Source organism: Misgurnus anguillicaudatus, chromosome 24, assembly GCF_027580225.2.
Source record: "Misgurnus anguillicaudatus chromosome 24, ASM2758022v2, whole genome shotgun sequence".
Taxonomy (NCBI): Eukaryota; Metazoa; Chordata; class Actinopteri; order Cypriniformes; family Cobitidae; genus Misgurnus; species Misgurnus anguillicaudatus.
The window spans coordinates 37658975-37678538 of record NC_073360.2 but is presented as its reverse complement, the minus strand read 5'-3'; the positions used below and the strand labels follow the sequence as shown (position 1 = coordinate 37678538).

At 36.6% G+C, this 19564-nt stretch overlaps 1 protein-coding gene across 1 annotated transcript in view; it reads right to left on the bottom strand.

Annotated features, from left to right (window-relative positions):
• LOC141361708 (protein NLRC3-like) overlaps window positions 1-19232 on the bottom strand; it is a 57232-nt gene extending 38000 nt beyond the window's left edge. The window contains exons 1-8 of the mRNA XM_073863398.1: window positions 19103-19232; window positions 12449-12535; window positions 12250-12351; window positions 11901-12014; window positions 9704-9796; window positions 7856-9572; window positions 1327-1341; window positions 1123-1160 (exon numbers count right to left, since the gene is read on the bottom strand). Of these exons, the coding sequence (XP_073719499.1) occupies window positions 1123-1160; window positions 1327-1341; window positions 7856-9572; window positions 9704-9796; window positions 11901-12014; window positions 12250-12351; window positions 12449-12498 (2129 nt within the window). The 5' untranslated portion in view covers window positions 12499-12535; window positions 19103-19232. The remainder of the gene's footprint in view (window positions 1-1122; window positions 1161-1326; window positions 1342-7855; window positions 9573-9703; window positions 9797-11900; window positions 12015-12249; window positions 12352-12448; window positions 12536-19102) is intronic.
• Between the last annotated feature and the right edge of the window lie 332 nt (window positions 19233-19564).

The following is a 19564-nucleotide window of genomic DNA, read 5'->3' as shown; positions in this document are numbered from 1 at the left end:
CGAGACGACCGTCCAATCAACGAACAGAGGGCAGGCTGAGAGCTGTGACGTAGACGCTAAGCTGCAGCGCCGAATGTATGGTTGTGGACATGGAGGCACAGAAAGCTATTCACTTTGTTGTGGAGAACCGGCACTTGCCAACTTAAGCTCGAACAAGAAGAGTGTTTGTTAAACATTTTGAATGGAGATTATGTTGTTGCCCCACTCCCGACAGGTTTTGGGAAAAGTTAAATTTATCAACCATTATCGTTCGTCAGAGAGAAACTGTGTGCAGCACAGCTTGACGTGCACAACAATCGAGAAATCATGGAAGGGAATTTCATTGTTCACAGTTAATGGTGGAGGACGCGTGGTTAAACATTCTTTGGTGAGGTTCCTGATTAATCAGAAAATAAGGTAGGAAGATTTAATTTACATGTGGTTATGGCTGTCTGATGGAAGAGTTTGAGAGGAGAGAGGGGCATTCCTCCACTTAGACGTGAGTGGAAAGACACTGTAAGGATAGTGTTCAACTAGCTCTGGTCCGATTTACTTTACATAATCTGCAAGTCGTTCACAGCCATTGTTAACTTCGGTATTTCGCTCGATGGCTTTGTTTTCACATCATACGTGTATTTTACAGCAGAAATTCGATGCGGCTGAGCCGGCGCATAACACACATCATAACCAAACGTTATGTGATTGGCTTACGTCTAGACCAATGATTTTAAACTTCAGACAAGCCCCTACCACTAGAAGGAAAACGATTGTCAATTATGCCCAGCCAGACTCTGTCTATGAAGCGAAGCAAAATAGCAGAGGATGGTATTACCAGGCTAGGTCATGGGCACAAAGTGCGTAATTCTACATAAATATGTTCAGTTTAATTCAGTACATTATTTTATTTTTACATTTAATTAATTAAACTGAAAAGTAACTCACATTACTTTTTTAAAAAAGTAACTCAAATATTTATGTGTACATTTATAAAGTAATGCGTTACTTTACTCGTTACTTCAGAAAAGTAATATTATTACGTAATGCGCGTTACTTGTAATGCGTTACCCACAACACTGGACCCCTGTGATCTGTTTGATATTTGAAGATCTGTAAGCTTTCTTTTATAAGAAACATAATACTTACTCAACAGATCTGCATTCTCTAACAACAGGCAGAAGCTTCTGCAGAACTTCATCTGGTGTGATCGGTTTAAACTCATCCATCTTTGTGACACTGTAAAAAGATGGTGTGGAAGTGTGATTAATTTATGGATAAAACCTTAAAATTAAAGGCACTGCTGCTGTTAATAATTTAACCAATTATGAAAAAACACAGAAAACTTAAAACCAAAAATATTGCAACCTCGGATTTGGACATTTTTGCAGCAGCAACATATATAGTAGGTTGTAAAATTCTTTGAAATAATATGAATATCAAACTTAATTCCATCTTCATGATATTTTGAACAAAAATACTACATTACTAAACAAAATGTCCTCAGAAAAGCTGAGGGAGAACATAGGCCTAAAAAAGCAGGATAAATAATAGATTTTCTGCTTTAAACAATTAGAATTGTTAAGTAAGAGTCATCAATAACCCAGTGAAAATATACTACTGGCTTATCCCGTTCAATTAGTTACACTGCTTTTAATTTAATTTGGGTTTAAAAAATCATTACTGACACAAAAAAATGATGACACAAAAAAGCAAACAAATAATTCACAACTATAGGGCTGGGTAAAAAATATTGATTCTCTGATTTAAATCATTCTTCAATTTAACGAAACAATATAAATTTAGGAAATTCCATTCAAATCTTAATGTGCATGCTTTAATGTAATATTATCTGTACTTTGCCTTTCCTTCTTAGGGCCCTATCATACACCCAGAGCAATGCCTCAGTGTCTTTTGCTAGTTTCAACCCGGTGCAATTATCATTTTCATGTTTAGCACCACGTTGTTTAAATAGCAAATGCATTTGCGCCCAATTTTGCGCCCATGGGCGTTCTGATCTGAGGTGTGTTCAGGCGCATTGCTATTTTGAGGCAACTAAAATAGACTACGCCATTGACCAACAAAAACCTGGTCTAAAGTCTAAAGTCAATGGCGCAATATTGTCTTTGTTATTTAATGAGCTCGTTAGTAATATGCACCTATAAACGAGACAACAAAGCGTTTGCTTATCACATGGCTGGGCAGCAGCAAATTAAAGATTTGTACCGTCTGGCTGGGGTTCCATAATTTAGGGTGACTAAATTTCCCTCTTAATCTCCTAAGGTCTTCTGATATCAACCTCTGTACCCAGTAGGTTCGAACTCCCCTGAAAGCATCCCAGAAATCTCGTTTACAACCCATTTTGAAGCTCAACAGAGAGCTGATAAGGTGTGAATGGTCCTGCAGCAACGGAAGAATGATAAACCATACGAAAAACTCTTTTAGGTCTTGTCTGTAAATACATTTATGCTTGCGTGATTTATGTTGGTCCCCTCTTTTTGAAACCTTTTTAAATAACCTGTATTCTCATGTACATTTGGGTTTCTATAACTAGCCTGGATTACCTATGACAAGTAGAGATGTTTAGTTTGTTATTTATACATCTGAATGAATCACAACTTAATATGCTAGTTTAAACCATTCATATTTAGTATCAAACTGTTCACCTTTCAATTTCTTCTTCAGTGATAGATATTGTACGAGGGTAGGACATTTCATTCTCTTTATTCAATGATTGGGACTGATATTTTGCAAAGGAGCCTGGAGGCAATAAAAGATGCAAGAGTTACAGTTAAGGGGACAAACAACTCTCCCCTGCTCAGCTCTAATTGGTCGATTCAAACTTGGAGGGGCATGCCCTTCTCGAAGGTTAAATAAGGAAAGACTATTATTCTCTATTTACTCACTATGAAGCTGCTTTCCTACAATGCACATTTTTAAAGTGCTATAGAAATACATTTTAATTAAATTAATATTTTTGTAAAACATAACTGTACATCTGTAAAATATGTTATTTTAAACATGACATTTTTTAGGGATTTGTGCAGCCTTTCCTATAAACCACCCTAATGAAAAATGTGGCTTTTGATTGATGTTTCTAAGATTTAATGATTGTTTAATAGTCTCATGAGAGATAAAGAGTGGCGAGTGGAAGTGTTTTAGATTCAGGTGATTGCAGCTTTTTATAGAAGAGGGTCAGTTCAGTTATTTGTAGCATTATTTTGAGGACTGGGATTAAGGTAAAACTACCTATATCTCTTATTATAGTGCAATATAATGTTATGTCCTGTGTAGTTTTGGTTGTGGTGTTTTGTTATTATGTTGGCCTTGGGTCACCCTGAAGTCATTGCTTTATTACTTTTAATGTAAAATAAATTAGGGATGTCCCGATCAGAGTTTTTTTGCCTCCGAGTCATTTGATTTTATGTATCTACCGATACCGAGTCCTGATCCAATACTTCTATAATACATAAAAAAAGAATAAAGAAGAGAGAAAAAACAGTTGCTGTTTCTGTTTGGAGTCAAAAGGGTCTAACTCTGTGCCAGGGCATAACTATAGATCTGAAGAGTTTCGTTGCAAAACGAGATGAATCCATTTTTTTAACATTTTTGTCAAAACATGTTTATTATTATGTTATCATGTTATTATTTTGTTTTATTGTGCTACTTAGCTGTATTTTTAAGTTATGAAGGTTTAGATCAAAACAAACCAACTGCAGTTGCATTGAAATTAATTTGAATGCAGAACCAAAAAATACGATTTCTGAACAATTAACAAAACGGTGGTTATCTCGTTTTGCAACGAAACTCTTCATCTGTTAAAAAATAATGACAATATATATAGTATATATCAGTGACTACGTTTACATGCAGCCAATAACCCATTCAGACCGGAATATTAGCAATAACCCGGTCGCGCACGTCCATGTTAACACCGGCAAAAACACGAATATGCTCATATTCCTGTTTTTCAAATCCCGAATATTACCCCTGGGTTACCCCTTTTCTAACCCGAAATTTGGGTCATGTAAACGCGTATCGGCATATCCCCATCAAAAAAGAACATTGATTTGTCTACTGCGCATGTTCTATTCGCAAGGGATCTTGGTCTGTTGAGTAGAGGAACTGCTTGTATGCACCAGAAAACCCGCAGGGAGTAGAGGTAAACTTGGCGAGATGCACCACACTTTTAGAGCGAGGTGGAAACCAATCGCAATAACCGCGCTTTCACGTTAAATTCATATATAGCTATGCCCTTCTTGTTTTCAGAGCCAGCCCTAGACCTTTGGGGGCCCTAAGCAAAATGTGGTCGGGGGCCCCTTTGACCGTTTTAAGTAAGGCCTAAAGAAAAGCAATGACTACCTTATGACTATACTGCACATACACTGAAAAAAATGATTCATTGAATTTAATCAATTTTTTTAAGGTAAGGGGTTGCAATCAATTTATTTAAGCTACATTTAAACAAAAAAGATTAGTAACGCAAAATAAAATATAAAACTTTTGTTTAAATGTAGCTTAAATAAATTGATTGCAACCACTTACCTTAAAAAAATTGATTAAATTCAATGAATCATTTTTTTCAGTGTATTATATCTACTATGTTATTTTTTTATGTGTCTATTAAATTATGTTTTAATTATTCTATGTATACTGTATGTTAATGATCTTTTTACATTGCTGGTCCTGAGTACGTATTTCATTCTTATGTGGCAACATGTAGCCAACAGAATGACAATAAAAGACCTTGGGGTGGTCCCCGACAGGGATTATCTTAAGCCAGGCCTCGGCCTTAGTTTAATTAGAAAACATAACTAATTTAACAAACATGCCTTACTAAAACATGATATGTGTGGATTTTGAGGCAAAACAAAGGGCACTGGTGTATTTTAAGATATGTCAGTGCAAGCTTTTTTTCAGTTTGGACATTCTTAGCCTACTTTTATTTTAGTCTAGGACTAGTTTAATTCCTGTCAGGGAAACTGCCCCCTTGAGTTCTTGATTTGAGTTCCATGTGTGATGTCTAACAGGAAAAATATGACACCCCTGAACTGAATGGCAGTGCAACGAACACACACTGGTGAACTTACTGAATAAAAAGACTGATAAAGTGATTTTCACTGACCATCAAAGAAACATTTTTAATTGACACCAGAGATTAAGAGGCACAAACAACAGCCTATACATAATTTAAATGAAATAGAGTAAATAGAATAAGATTTAAATAAAATATTATATAAAATAATAAATATGACACTTAAATGTTTAAATTTTTCAAATAAACAAAATTAACAAACAAGGTTAATAGTACCTAACATTTGCTATAACAACCGCCTCACTATATATTATCCCTTACATAAATAGCATAACAAAAGTTAATAGGCTTGTTTGAGATGAGCTAAATCTGACACAGGGCAGTAGTTTACTAATTTTTTTATTTGTTAATTTTAACTCATTATAACAAGTCACTTAATGGGTGGACAAAAAAACAAGACCGCAACACCGTCATGACCGCAACCTTCTTAAAACTGATGCCATTAATGCGAGCGCGTCATTAAAACCCTTTCATGATTACTTAATAACTGTAAAAACATGCATCTGCGCACGCACACACACGTGCGCGCACATACAAACTATTCAATGCATTGGTTTAGTGCTGTTGCAGAAGACTACACGTGTCAAGCAGTGGTGCTCTCATGAGGTGCCTTTTTAAACGCATCGGTCCAGCGCATTTACATCATCAAAACTGTCTTGTTTCAGAATGTGAACAATTATAAAGTTGACTTTTATTCTAAGTTAATAGTAAATTGTTGTAATATGTTTATAACTTGCGAATGTAATGGTCAGTTAACCAAAATAAACCAGGCTTGATGACGTATGCACTCTGCATATGCGACCTCCGCTGCAGCCGGATTGAGAAACGGATATCAATTACATGTGGTTGAGCCGTGGATGAATTATCTGAGCATTTCAGGTGAACAGAACCAAATGTTCGCCTGTCATTAAGTAAATTCTGGCACCATGAACTTCAGCCAGACTGTACATAGTTCTGAAAAGGTCAGATGTTAATAGTGTTCTTCAGCATCCTTGCAAGTTCAACCAACAGCCTATTATTGTTCTGCATTTACTGCATAAGGTAAGCCTATTTACGATCTCTCTCTCTCACACACCTATTTATCAGGAGTAAAAATACATTATTAATAATAATATAAATAGACAAAAATCAGACATTGTTGAAATTGTTATTAACGAATTGGGTATTTGAATAATCATAAAACCACTTAAATATACGCTGTAAAAGTACATTGTCTTGTGCGTGTGGTCGAGGGGGCATAATGTAGCTGTTGTGAACAAGTTATGTCATGTTAGTGTGTGGTTTTGTTCTCGTGTCGCTAGCTATAGTATGGTGCATTAATTGTGGAAGTAAAAATAACTAAATGCTGATCAAATTAAACCAAAATGTTGATTTAAATATTTTGGGCGTTTTTTTGTGCGTTTGGGAGGGTTTTGGGCTGGAAACCATCAACTCTATCTGGCAACACTGGGTAGAAGGAGACCAAGACGCGCGCATTAAGTGCAGGTACGTGCAAGAAAGAAGCTCTCCGCGTAAAGTGAAGCCCACAAACCCTCAAGTGAGGAAAAGCATGCATTGTCGGTGTTAATATAAAACTATGATGATAATAATAATAACCATTCGCCAACTATCGTCATGACTATCGCCATAAAAGCCTGCCATTGGCGATATGTCTGAAGAAGATGGTCGATACACGATACTATTGTCTATTGGCACAACCCGATGTGCATCCGGATGTTTTAAAGCTGACATAACACACGCTGTTTCTGCATTTTGATGTTAATCTGGAGTACCTATAGAGTAGTATTACATCCTTTATATCTCCGAAGAGTCTTTCCAATAACGTACGAAAATAAAGAAGGAGGAGTTACTAACCCGGGAGGAGTGAGTACGAGTCATGCAACACTCTACAACACTGTTTAACTTATGATTCACAAAAAATGTACGAAAAGGACTGCACATCCAAAAAAAAAAAAAAAAAAAAACGTTAGGGTGCAGGTGCTGGGCAACAAATAATCAACAAAAAAACAACAGAAAGAAGCCCGCACACTGATAATATGCTCCAATAAAATGATTTAATGGTGCAATGTTTTGACCAACAGGTCTTCGTCAGGCACAACACCAACTTTTTTTTTTTGATGTGCAGCCCATTTCGTAAGTTTTTTTAACTTATGATTCACTACAGGTTCGTGTCATTTATATAATATGCACACGCCTATTTTCAACATAAGACAGTGTTACTTACCGCATGCAACTCGTGACACGGTTGGTACTTTTCAATGAAATCCAGCGCATCAAACACACACACAAAACTCTGCTGCTACCCCGGATAATAACTATATCCATTGTTTTCATAAGGCTGGCTTTCTTCTCCTTACATCCAAAACACACTTCTTCGTTCATGCCATTGTTGAGTTTTGAAATTAAACAAAGCTGTGTCATGTGATGAGATGTTTGTAAGTTCTAGCGTCTCCCGCTGATTGACGGGTGGGCGGGGTTTTCCGGTGAAAGGGTCCATAAAAGAAGTTATATGTATAGAAACCCCTGAAACGTCAGCTGGACCCGTAATAAAAAAAACTTCCGAAACTTGTACGAACCCTGGTGAAGTGCATTCGGCAAAGAAATACTCTTGCTTTTTGACACTTTGCCTATGTTTAGCACGAGGAAACAACTCTATAACTGTGTTAATAAGTCAGAATGCTTGAAATACCATTGAAACACCCTTTTAAGAGTGTAGTGATTGTATCTCAGTGTTACTTACTGATCTGATCTGACTCCTGCAGACAGATTCTGAATGAATGGATGAGCTGTAGGCAGTAGTGAAATAAATTTCTTCATATTAAACTCATTCATGTTCTGTTCTGAGGTCAGCAACACAAAAATTAATGCTGACCATTGTGATGGGGAGAGGTTCACTCTTATTTTACCAGATGCAAGATATTGTTGAATTACTTCTGTGAGTGAATGATCTCCCAGTTCATTCAGACAGTGAAAAAGGTTGATGGATTTCTCTGGAGAAGGATCAGACCAGATCCTCATCTGGATATATACAACTGTTTCCTCTTTTTTGAAGGAGAGGCTTCTTGTTTGTAAATGATGTAATAGATTCTGATTGGACTCCAATGAGAGACCCAAAAGGAAACGAAGAAAAAGATCCAGATGTCCATTTTTACTCTCTAAAGCCAAATCCACAGCTCTCTGATGCAAGCCAGATAATGTTAACTGTTCTCTTCTTATACTATCAGTTGGTTTGCTAATTTGGTCAAGTGCATTTATGGAGTTGTTTATAAAGTTGAGGTGCACATAAAGAGCTGCTAGATGTTCCTGAATGCTCAGATGAACAAAGCTGTAAACTTTCCCCTGATACAAACCAAACTCCTCTCTGAAGATCTGAGTACACAATCCTGAGTACACTGATGCTTCTGATACATCAATGCCACACTCTCTCAAGTCTTCATCATAGAAGATCAGATTGCCTTTCACAAGCTGCTCAAAAGCCAGTTTCCCCAGTTTGAAGATCATCTCTTCATCCTTCACTTTCTTCTCATAGTCCTTCTGATGTTTGATGTTTGTCTGAATGATCAGGAAGTGTGTGTACATTTGAGTGAGAGTCTTGGGGATCTCTCTTCTCTCTGCTTCACTCAATATTCTCTCTAGAACAGTGACTGAAATCCAGCAGAAGACTGGGATGTGACACATGATGTAGAGACTCCTGGATGACTTCAGGTGTGAGATGATTTGATCAGACAGACTCTCATCACTGATTCTCTTCCTGAAGTATTCCTCCTTCTGTGGATCACTGAAGCCTCGTATCTCTGTGACTCGATCAACACACTCAGAGGGGATGAGATCAGCTGCTGCTGGTCTGGAGGTGATCCAGATGAGAGAAGAGGGAAACAGATTCCCCTTGATGAGGTTTGTCAGCATCACGTCCACTGAGGTTGATTCATTTACATCACACAACCTCACACTGCTGTGAAAATCCAGAGACAGACGACACTCATCCAAACCATCAAAGATGAACAACACTTTATATTCATCACTGAAGATTTCCATTTCTTTTGTCTCTGGGAAGAAAAGATGAAGAAGATCTAAAAGACTGAGTGTTTTGTCCTTCATCAAATTGATCTCTCTGAAAGGAAGTGGAAATACGAGGTGGACGTCCTGATTCTCTTTCTCTTCAGACCAGTCCAGAATGAACTTCTGTACAGAGACTGTTTTTCCAATGCCAGCGACTCCCTTTGTCATCACACTTCTGATGTGTTTGTGTTGTTCAGGTAAAGGTTTAAAGATGTCATTACATTTGATTGGTGTCTCCTCTGTTGTTGGTCTCCTGGACTGTATGTCAATCTGTCTCACCTCATGTTCATTACTGATTTCTCCACTTTCACTCTGTGTGATGTACAGCTCTGTGTAGATCTCATTCAGTAGTGTTGGGTTTCCCTGCTTTGATATTCCCTCACATAAACACTGATATCTTTTACTTAGATTTGATCTAAATGTCTTAAGGACTTCAGACTCATGGCTGTAAATAAAAATACAAGATAGTTACACTAATTAGAGAAGGCTGTGTAAAGAACTAAATGCAGTGTTTGTTTTCTGCATCATACGGCCCATGTGATAATCATTGCATCACCTAAAAATCATACAATTTACCTGAATCCAGGATCTATGTTGTCATTGAAGACCTGTGGTTGACTCTCTGATTTGTAAGGTTCTGTTATGATTGGTCCGGCTGAGTGGATTGACCTTAAACAACATAAAGATACTGGTGAATTTTTTCTCGTTACATAAATAATTATAAACTCTCTGCACAGTTCTGATATCTGAATGCACGAATCAACAACAAAACACTTACTAAAGAGGACAATTATGTAATAATAATAATAAATAGTTTTTTATACTGTTATTTTATTCACTCTCTGTGCTGTAAATGTGCTCAGCTCAAGTGCTTCAGGTCGTCCTCACTCATTCACAGGGGCGGATCTACCAGGGTGGCACGGGGTGGCAGTTGCCACCCTAAATAAAAGCATTGCCACCCCATATGCCACCCCAGCGCTGGTATCCTAATATATATAATATATACCCGAGTAGGCTCTTTTAACCAGAAATGCAATGCAGCTTTTCTCTGTGTGTGTTTAGGGGTGGGAGACACATATCTGACGATGATTGGTGTGTGTGTCTTAGAGGGGGTGGGACAACTACATAGCTGATTATGATTGGCTTAATTTCCATCGTTAGCCAATCAGAGACAGCAGAGTTCATACCCGGTCATAGCCAAGCACGCACAGTCAGTCCGAGCAGAAAGTCTTTTACCGTGTAAAAAAGCCCGCACAGTTTGCCAACTTGGTGACTTTGTCGCTATTTTAAGAAACTTTTTAGACCCCTTTAGCGACTTAATTAAAAAATCGACTAGGACAAATCTAGCGATCTTTTCTGGCGTGGTTGGAGACTTTTGGAAACTGCCGTGAAAGGAGGATGCATCACCCCATCCAAGGCACTCACATGCAGCCCGGTTCTCACGCTGCAGTCCATCCGTGATCCGAGTCGCACAAACCCGCGACAACAGAGCGATGGAAAGTACAACGAGCTCAAAACAAAGGTAGCGGACGCAAGCACAAAGTATAAAAAGCACAAACGTTGAAACGTTACTTTCCATCGTTGAGGTGAAAGGCAAGAATGTTTATGAACGTGCAACTTATGCCCATCGATCTCTTCACGTCTGTAGCAAGTAATTCTGATCTATTAAAGCACCTCACATAATCACATGCTGGCAAAACATTAGTGGTTTCTTTTTAGTGTCTTTAAATGATTAAGTTGAGCATCACATCACCAAATCAGAGTACTGAATACGGTCATATTTTACAGATAAATGTTGCATCAGGATAAAAAAACAAAAATTAAACTGTTGATTGTTGTAAAATATTGCCTGAGGTAGTTGCTTGGTAGTTAAAACTACTGAACTGCAGGTTTGTTTAAGCAGTAAATATCTTTTAAGCAGTTCTTTCTAGTTAGCCCGTCATGTCTTGTTAGCTACTGCAGCAATCAAAATATTCTAAACGTGCATATATGAAATCACTCGTTATGATATTGCCTAATGTTTTTGTTTGTCTTCATTAAGGAGACAAAACTATTCAGTGTTGTGTATGTTTAGAAAGCTTGAAAGACAGCTTAATGCTGCATTTTCCAGGATAATATGAAAAGAAAGGCTGATATCCATTTTTTTAACCAAAAAGAAAAGAAAAATCAAATACTATGGGAGTGGAAGGTACAAATAAAACACAAAAATATGTTGTGGAAGGGAGAGGAGTAGATGAAGTCATGAAAGAAAGAAACATATGGATGGCAAAGAGCTAAAAAGAAGTGAATAGACAGAAATCCATCATGAAGTGAGTGAAAGGATTAAAGAAGAGGGTTATGAGAGAAAGAGATGTGTGCCTTTCAAATATGTTTTACATTAATATAAACTAGGCAAACCTATTTTATTTATATAACAGTATTTATACCATTATGTTCAACCTTGCTTATCATGGTTACAGTCAGTGTTTTTAGATATTGGTAAGATGTGTGTATTAAGACAAAGGGTGCTACAGTAGAGATGCTAAAGGTAGCTGCTTGGGTACTTATAGGAACATTTGTTGTTGCGTTTTTTATGTTATAAAAATTTGAGGTCCAGTGTATACACCGAATATAGTATATACAGTACTACTTCATTGCCACCCCTCGTAGTTCTCATGCCACCCCCTTGCCACCCCATAAATATTTTTCTAGATCCGCCCCTGCTCATTCATGATCAGATTTGATAACCAGAAAGAACTGTTGTATAATCATAATTCTAACATAAATAGTATACTTGAGATCAGGCTGTTTATCTCCAGAGTTGAATTTCAATGGCTGAACCATAGACTCGTTACTCTTCATAGACACACAGCTGGGCTCTGGATCTGATCTCTTCTGAAAAGCTGAACTATAACACACAAGAGATTACAGTTAATACTGTAGTAAATTACTGTATTATCATTAAAACAACTTTTCATTTACTTTTGTGGATACATAAAATGCAAACTGAGTGTTAGCGGAACTGTGCTAAGAACCGTTAAGAAAAATTTACAAGTACGTTCCATCCCTACATGATACATGATAAAACCAGCATGTTTATATAGTCATATTTAGTCATTTGTTAGTAGATTATTTTCATATACTTGAGATCAGGCTGTTTAAATTTCAATGGCTGAACCATAGACTCGTCACTCTTCATAGACACACAGCTGGGCTCTGGATCTGATCTCTTCTGATGAACCGAACTATAACACACAACAGATTTAACACTAAAATTACAGTTCTGATTTTAATGAGAACAAAAATATTTAACTATAATATAAAGATTATTTAATTAAGTACCCGCATTCTGGAGACATTTTTTTATCTGTTGACGTTTGTGTTTGGCCCATGATTTAGCTGCAGTGGTGAATCTGATCTGAACTGACACTAAATGAAAAAGACATTCATTCAGATACAAAACAAACTTAAAATCAAAGTGAATAAACAGACATTATAATTCAGATGAATGAATCATGAGGGCACATAGACATAATAACATTAATGATGTTTAAACTTTTCAGGAATCGCAGAAAGCACAAAACAACTAAAACTAAAACTAAAATAACACTCAATTTAAGGTGAAAAGTATAATATGAATGCAAAGAAACAGACAATGTTGAGTTTAAAGAGTTTAAATATGAAAACCTATAATGAATACAGTACAGTGGATCATAATGTGTGTTAATTGTTCAATTTACTAAAACATTCATAATTTACAGTGATGATGACCATCATAATTATACTAAAGTTTATTGTTCTTATATTTTAGGGTATACCATTCAACGTTATTATGGAAGGTTTTTTTGGTCTTTTTTAAAATAATTAATTAAATTATAAAATAATTAATTAAATTATAAAATAATTAATTAAATTATAAAATAAAAAATAAAATCGCAAAATATGTCCCAAATTTGAAAATTATAATAAATTATTTCATTTTCATTTTTAACTTGATGAAGCATCATTCCGGCCAAATTGAAAAATTTAATTAAATTGATGATTTGACATTTCATTTTCAATATAATCTTGAGTCAAGACTGACAATATTAAAATAAAAAGGCAAGCTTGAAAAGGAATCTTTAAATACATCTTTTAAAAGGCTTTTTATTCATGCCCAAGCAATAATAGGGACAAAATTAAAATGTAAAGTTTTATGTTCTGTTTTTCTTTTTCATTTTCGTTTTAATTTTCATGTTCATTTTTATTTTCAACTTGTATGCAAATTCAATGTTAGTCAGTGGGTGGGGCTTACTTGCTTAAAAAAGGGGGATTGGCTGAAGCAGTTGTTCAGTGTTGCCAACTCAGTGACTCTATTGCTTGCCAACTTACCCCTCGTTCAGACAGCCAACGACAAGCAGTAGCAGAGCGACGCGATCTCATTCATTTCAATGGAAAACTGTCGACTTCCGGCGACACGAGCGACAGTGACCGTTGGCGACCGTATAGGCGTGTCCAGGGACGCGAGAAAGTTAAGAAAAGTTTAACTTTATGCAAATGTCGAGCGACTTTCGGGAGCGACTACCAATAAGAACGAAGCAGTGGAGTTCACGTCATCCTTCTCTCGTCAGTTACTGGAGTGGATGGTACTGATTAATTTATCACAAGCAGATTTAGAAACGCCTCAGAGACAAGCGACACACAGCGATAATGTCGCTGGCTGTCTGAACGAGGGGTTAATGTTGCTCCATGCACAGAGGGCACATTTCACCGTGACAGCGCCACCCGGCACTCGTGGGCCAGTCAATCGACACAGTAGCCTATCTGTACAGATGTGAAGCTAATATTCATCCAAACAGTCGCTAAGTTTGGCTAAATGAGTCTAAAAGTCGCTAGATGTAGCAATAAGGTCGCTAAGTTGGCAAGCAACAGAGTCACCGAGTTGGCAACACTGAACACTGCTTCAGCCAATCCCCTTGTTTTAAGCAAGTAAGCCCCACCCACTGACTAACATTGAATTTGCATACAAGTTGAAAATAAAAATGAACACGAAAATTAAAACGAACACGAAAATTAAAACGAAAATGAAAAAGAAAAACAGAACATGAAATTAAAACTGAACTTTACATTTGAATTTTGTCCCTATTATTGCTTGGGCATGAATAAAAAGCCTTTTAAAAAATGTATTTAAAGATTCCTTTTCAAGCTTGCCTTTTTATTTTAACACTCTGGGGTCGGCTGCGGCGCGGGCGCCGCCAACTCTTTATTTTTTAATCACTCCGTAAAGAGACTTAGATAACTCTGCTGATTTTGGACATACAGATATGATTTATACATCATTTAAAACGTTAAAGTGTCTAGTTTTTTTTCTGTCCACTCCTAATAAAAACAGAATGTTGTGCTTTTCGCAAAATTAAGAAAATAAACATGATGCGCGTTTTGTTCTCTCTCCCTCAGTGAAGCCATTTCAGAAACGCGTCAGAAAATTAACTGTAACTTCACGAATACATGTCTTATAAACAAAAGATAAATGTCTACATAATGATTGGAATGTCAGCTTTTAAATGATGTAAGTGAGATCGAAAACATATATTGTCATTCGGTGTAAACTGTATGAGAAGTAGGAGAGGGACCGTCTTTCTAATGTTACCTGATTATCTGTAATGAGAAGAGATCGCCACGCCCCCGCGCCATTGAAGTGAATGAGCAGAGACATCCATATGCATAACTTGTGCCTCCTGCAGTCAATGGATACGCAATCCAGTCCACATCCCAGTCTCTCCATTCCTTGTTGTTTCATCCGATTGCACCAAAACATGACATCTAAATAAATCCTTATTTACTTGCGTATGTGTGTCAGTATCTCCAGACGCGAGTGTTTTCATTGTTCTTCCGTCAAACATTTCACGCGAGGGGAACACACATAAACAAACACATGAGTCAGGAAACTCGACGCGGTTTTTGGTATTCTTATAAAATACGCGATTGAAAACAGTACAATCCTTATTTACTTGCGTATGTGTGTCACTATCTCCAGACGCGAGTGTTTTCTTTGTCTTCCGTCAAACAGTTCACGCGATGGGAAACGCATGCACAAACACGCGAGTCAGGAAATCGACGCGGTTTTTGGTATTCTTATAAAATACGCGACTGCAAACAGTACAATCCTTATTTAGTTGCGTCTAAGCATATATCTCCGCACAGCACGTTTATTAAACACAGGATCACTCGCATGTGCACACATAAGTTAATAGGCTTCGACTTAATGCGGCGCCACAAGAACCGGCAGCCGAATGACGTCAGAGTTTCGCGAGAGCGATTTAAAAGCAAACTCTTCCATATGATTTCGCGGATCACTCTCGCGGTAGTTTGACGTCACCCGGCTGTCGATCTTGGCGGCGCCGCATGAAGACCAACAAGCCGACTGCTTTCATGAGCAACACGTGAGGTAATGGCGGCGGCTGTAAACAAACATTGAGCAAGTTTATCGTGCAAGTTTATCATGCTTGTCCCTTGTTGTGTTTCTACTATAATGATATAATGATTACAAAAACACAACTAAGAGTCCAAACAACGATAGGCAGTTGTTCTTTTGAGCTTTTTGCTGCACACAAACCCTGTGTTCACTTTGATTAGGCTACTATGGTTTTTAAAAGGTAACTTATAGCCTACACGTGAAATTAATGTAATATATATATATATATATATATATATATATATATATATATATTGTGTGTGTATTTACATTTAAATTGAAAAGTAAACCATCATGGTTTTACTACAGAGAAAGTTACATTCCTGTTGAACATCCCCACAAGGCTCATGTGGCTCATTATGCAACCCTTTTGTCTCTCAGCTGTCAATCACTGATTATTCAGGAGCTTTCCCGCCTCCACGCATACAGCCTTTCCCAAGCAAAAGTGTCTTAGAAATTGTAAATCAATATCTTGCTTTATGTGAACGAGTAGGCCGAATGATTTTCACATCATTTTGAAGAAAAAACTCTAGACTACTAGATCCTGTTTTGAAAAGTCTTTGGAAAACATGTTTAGAATTAGTTTTGTGGACTTATATCAGTGATTTAAAATTTTTGCTTTTTCAAAAACCACGCATAAACATTTTTCTCTCAAAAATACAAACATGTACATACATGTTGATTATATGATATTGTAGCCCAGTTCGTGCTGAACGCAGTGTTATGAGACTTTTGCCATTAATATGTTTTTAAGCAACTGAAAAAAGCACAAATGTCAGTGCATGTCAAAACTTCCCCAGGGCCCTAAAAACCCCTTAGACCCCAGAGGGTTAATATTGTCAGTCTTGACTCAAGACCATATCGAAAATGAAATGTCAAATCATCAACTTAACAAAATTCTTCAATTTGGCCGGAATGATGCTTCATCAAGTTAAAAATGAAAATGAAATAATTTATTATAATGTTTTAATTTTTATTTTAGCATTTCATTTTCAAATTTGGGACATATTTTGCGATTTTATTTTTTATTTTATAATTTAATTAATTATTTTATAATTTAATTAATTATTTTATAATTTAATTAATTATTTTAAAAAAGACCAAAAAAACCTTCCATACGTTATAGACGAGGGCTGCGTTCAGCCCCGACAAAACGTTGCACAACGTTTATTAAACAGAAACGGTGATGCGTTGAACGCCCTGTTGTGATGACGTAAGCGTTGCAACTACGGTAGCTGAGAGGTAGGGCTGTTGAAACGAATTTCAGTAATCGAATATAATTCGAATATTAAAAATAATAATACTAATCGAATGTTAAAACTACTATTCGAATGGGATTTTAAAAGAATAGATTTAAAAATATTTTTTTATGTGTTCACTAACGCATTTATGCTGTTAAATACGGTACCGCTAGCTACCTCGACCCGCATTTCCATCGGCTAATTCATTTGAAACAAGACCAGCAGCAGGAGGTAAGTGAGAAAGAGAAAGCGGAGCTGATAGCGATTGCGGAGGAAGGTTATGAGGAAGACGAGAACGGAGCAGCCAAGGTGAAGAGGACACAGTGTCAGGAGAAAACCGCTCTCAGTCGGACGACCGTTTTGGGAATGTCTTTAATGCTAATTTGTTTGGATAAGTTTGTCTTTTCGACCAGTGACAAAATACTTGTTCAAGATCACACTTCCTCTAAGGTGTGTTTAAATGAAAAAAGAATAGTGAAATTGGAGGCCAGGGGATGTGTGTGCTGTGTGTATAACTAATGATGCGATCTACGCAGCCCTCATACGTGAACAAAGAGAACTGCGTTGATAATGAAATTTTTCATTAAAGTTGACAACTTTGTTAATTTTGTGTCTAAGCTTAGTTATTAATTAGCAAGAAAGATATCACCTGTTATTAAATAATTACATGTTTATTAGTAATACTGCAATGTCTTCTAGTGGACATAATTTAAAACAAGTCAACTATACGAGCTCATAGTGGCATTGGCAATGCATAAGCCCGTTTTTACAACGTGTGTAGATAGGTATAGTAAATATTAATAAGTCAAATTTGAGCATTAAATAATCGATTATAAATCGAATATTTAAAAAAAATAATGAATGAAATTCGAATGGGATAATAGAGGAAGATTGACAGCCCTACTGAGAGGCCATTCTTTGTGTTCTTTTTTAAATGTTTCTGAGGACTGATGAAATCTTTATAAATGTGTGTTTAATACTGTAAAAGACCCTCAATGTTACAGTCACTGACCTTGCCGTCCAGAATGAAAGACAACATTCCAACTTGAACCCATTGAGCAAGCTGTCTCTTTACTACCGCATGGTTTTATACATCTTGCCGCTGATTGGGCCGACATTTCTGACACACCCAACAAACAAGAGAAAACGCTTCTAAAACCTGTTGCATTCCGTTGCACACTGTTTCCAGGAAACATGTCGTTCAACCCGGAAACCGTAGCAAAACGTTGTGCACCGGTGTGAGATTGAACGTGCCCCAGTTCAAATGATGTAAACAACACTGGTCCAGAAACAGTTTGTGACAGTTATTTTTTTATTTCACATATATTATTATCTTTAAAATGTTTGTTTAACTTCAGTTAATTCAGGTTTATGTTCTGTTGGTTTATTTTAAACCCAACGTTTGTCTAGTGTTAAAAAAGGGAAACAGGAAGTGCTTCTGGACCAGTGTTGTTTACATCTTTGAAATGGTCTATAGACGGTTTCATCGGACGCACGTGATGCGATACGAGTCTGGTCCAAACTTTACTTCCAGTTTCAGTTTTTTTAATGGTCCGACTGAACTCTTGAACAAATACCTCGTTGAAAATTACAAATGTTTTGGATACCAATGTAATCTACGTGTTGCTTATTTTGCTTGTTATAACTATTTTTAAAATACTTTGTTGTTATTTATTCTTAGCGGAGTTTACCAAAAGTTACGTGTTGACCACAAACGCCGCTTGTTTATGTTGTTGAAACCGTCTATATTTACGTACATTTAATCACAGTGAGTAAAAACTTTTTAAAAAAATTAAAATAGATGGATTTCCGATTTATTTTTTAAAGACGTCAGAAGTAAGAAGGTGAAGTATATAGTTACTTAGGCAGCTTTTTGTCCATATCCATTTCACTAAAATTCGCAGTGATTTCACCTCAGAAATACATTGATAGACAGTTATAAAATTTGAATCCTCAATCTCTTACATTATAGTATGTTTATGTGTGATAATTGTCAGTGCAAAGAAAGAGAGAGAGAGAGAAAGAGAGAGGACAACAATTCCATAAACAGGTGAGAAATTGTTCTGGTAGTAGGCCTAAAGTAAAAATTGTTACTGGATTAGCCTACAATCATATTTTGCCGATTTGTGGATTAGTGTCTACAAGTGTCATTGTCAAAATGTGTTATTTTACAGTTGGAGAAAAAATATCAGCAGGGGACCATGCTTTGAAACCCCTATATTTGTGCTAAGCCCCCAATGTCTACAATGTCTGGCTGCCCCTGGCGGTGAATTTATTCTGCTGAAACCGTCTCGTACTCACCTGCAAACTTGTTTTCGTCACATATTGACGAGATTCACATTCTTAAAATCCTTCTGCTCTTACATCAACTACATACACAAAACATTTCGTTACTCTGTATGCGAATGTATCCCCTCTATCTGTTTAAAATGGCGGAAGATACTTTCACTTTTATCTGGATGTTGACGGGTGCATAGACATACGTCATAACTTCGAAAATCCTATGGTATACCACTAGGGGAAGTTAATAACTAAAGGTAAAACCTGGTCAGTTTTATTATTCAAGTTCATAAAACATTAATTCGAACATTTACTATGGTTTTTTTTGTGGTAAAAAAAATGTAGTAATGTTTTTTGGTGTATTGGTTACTATTAGCAAAAGCATGTTTTTACTACCATAACCATGGTTTAAATATGTTTGTTTAAAAATATTTTGTGGTAACCATGATTTCACTAAAGTAACCATGTTTTTTTAAACTGTAG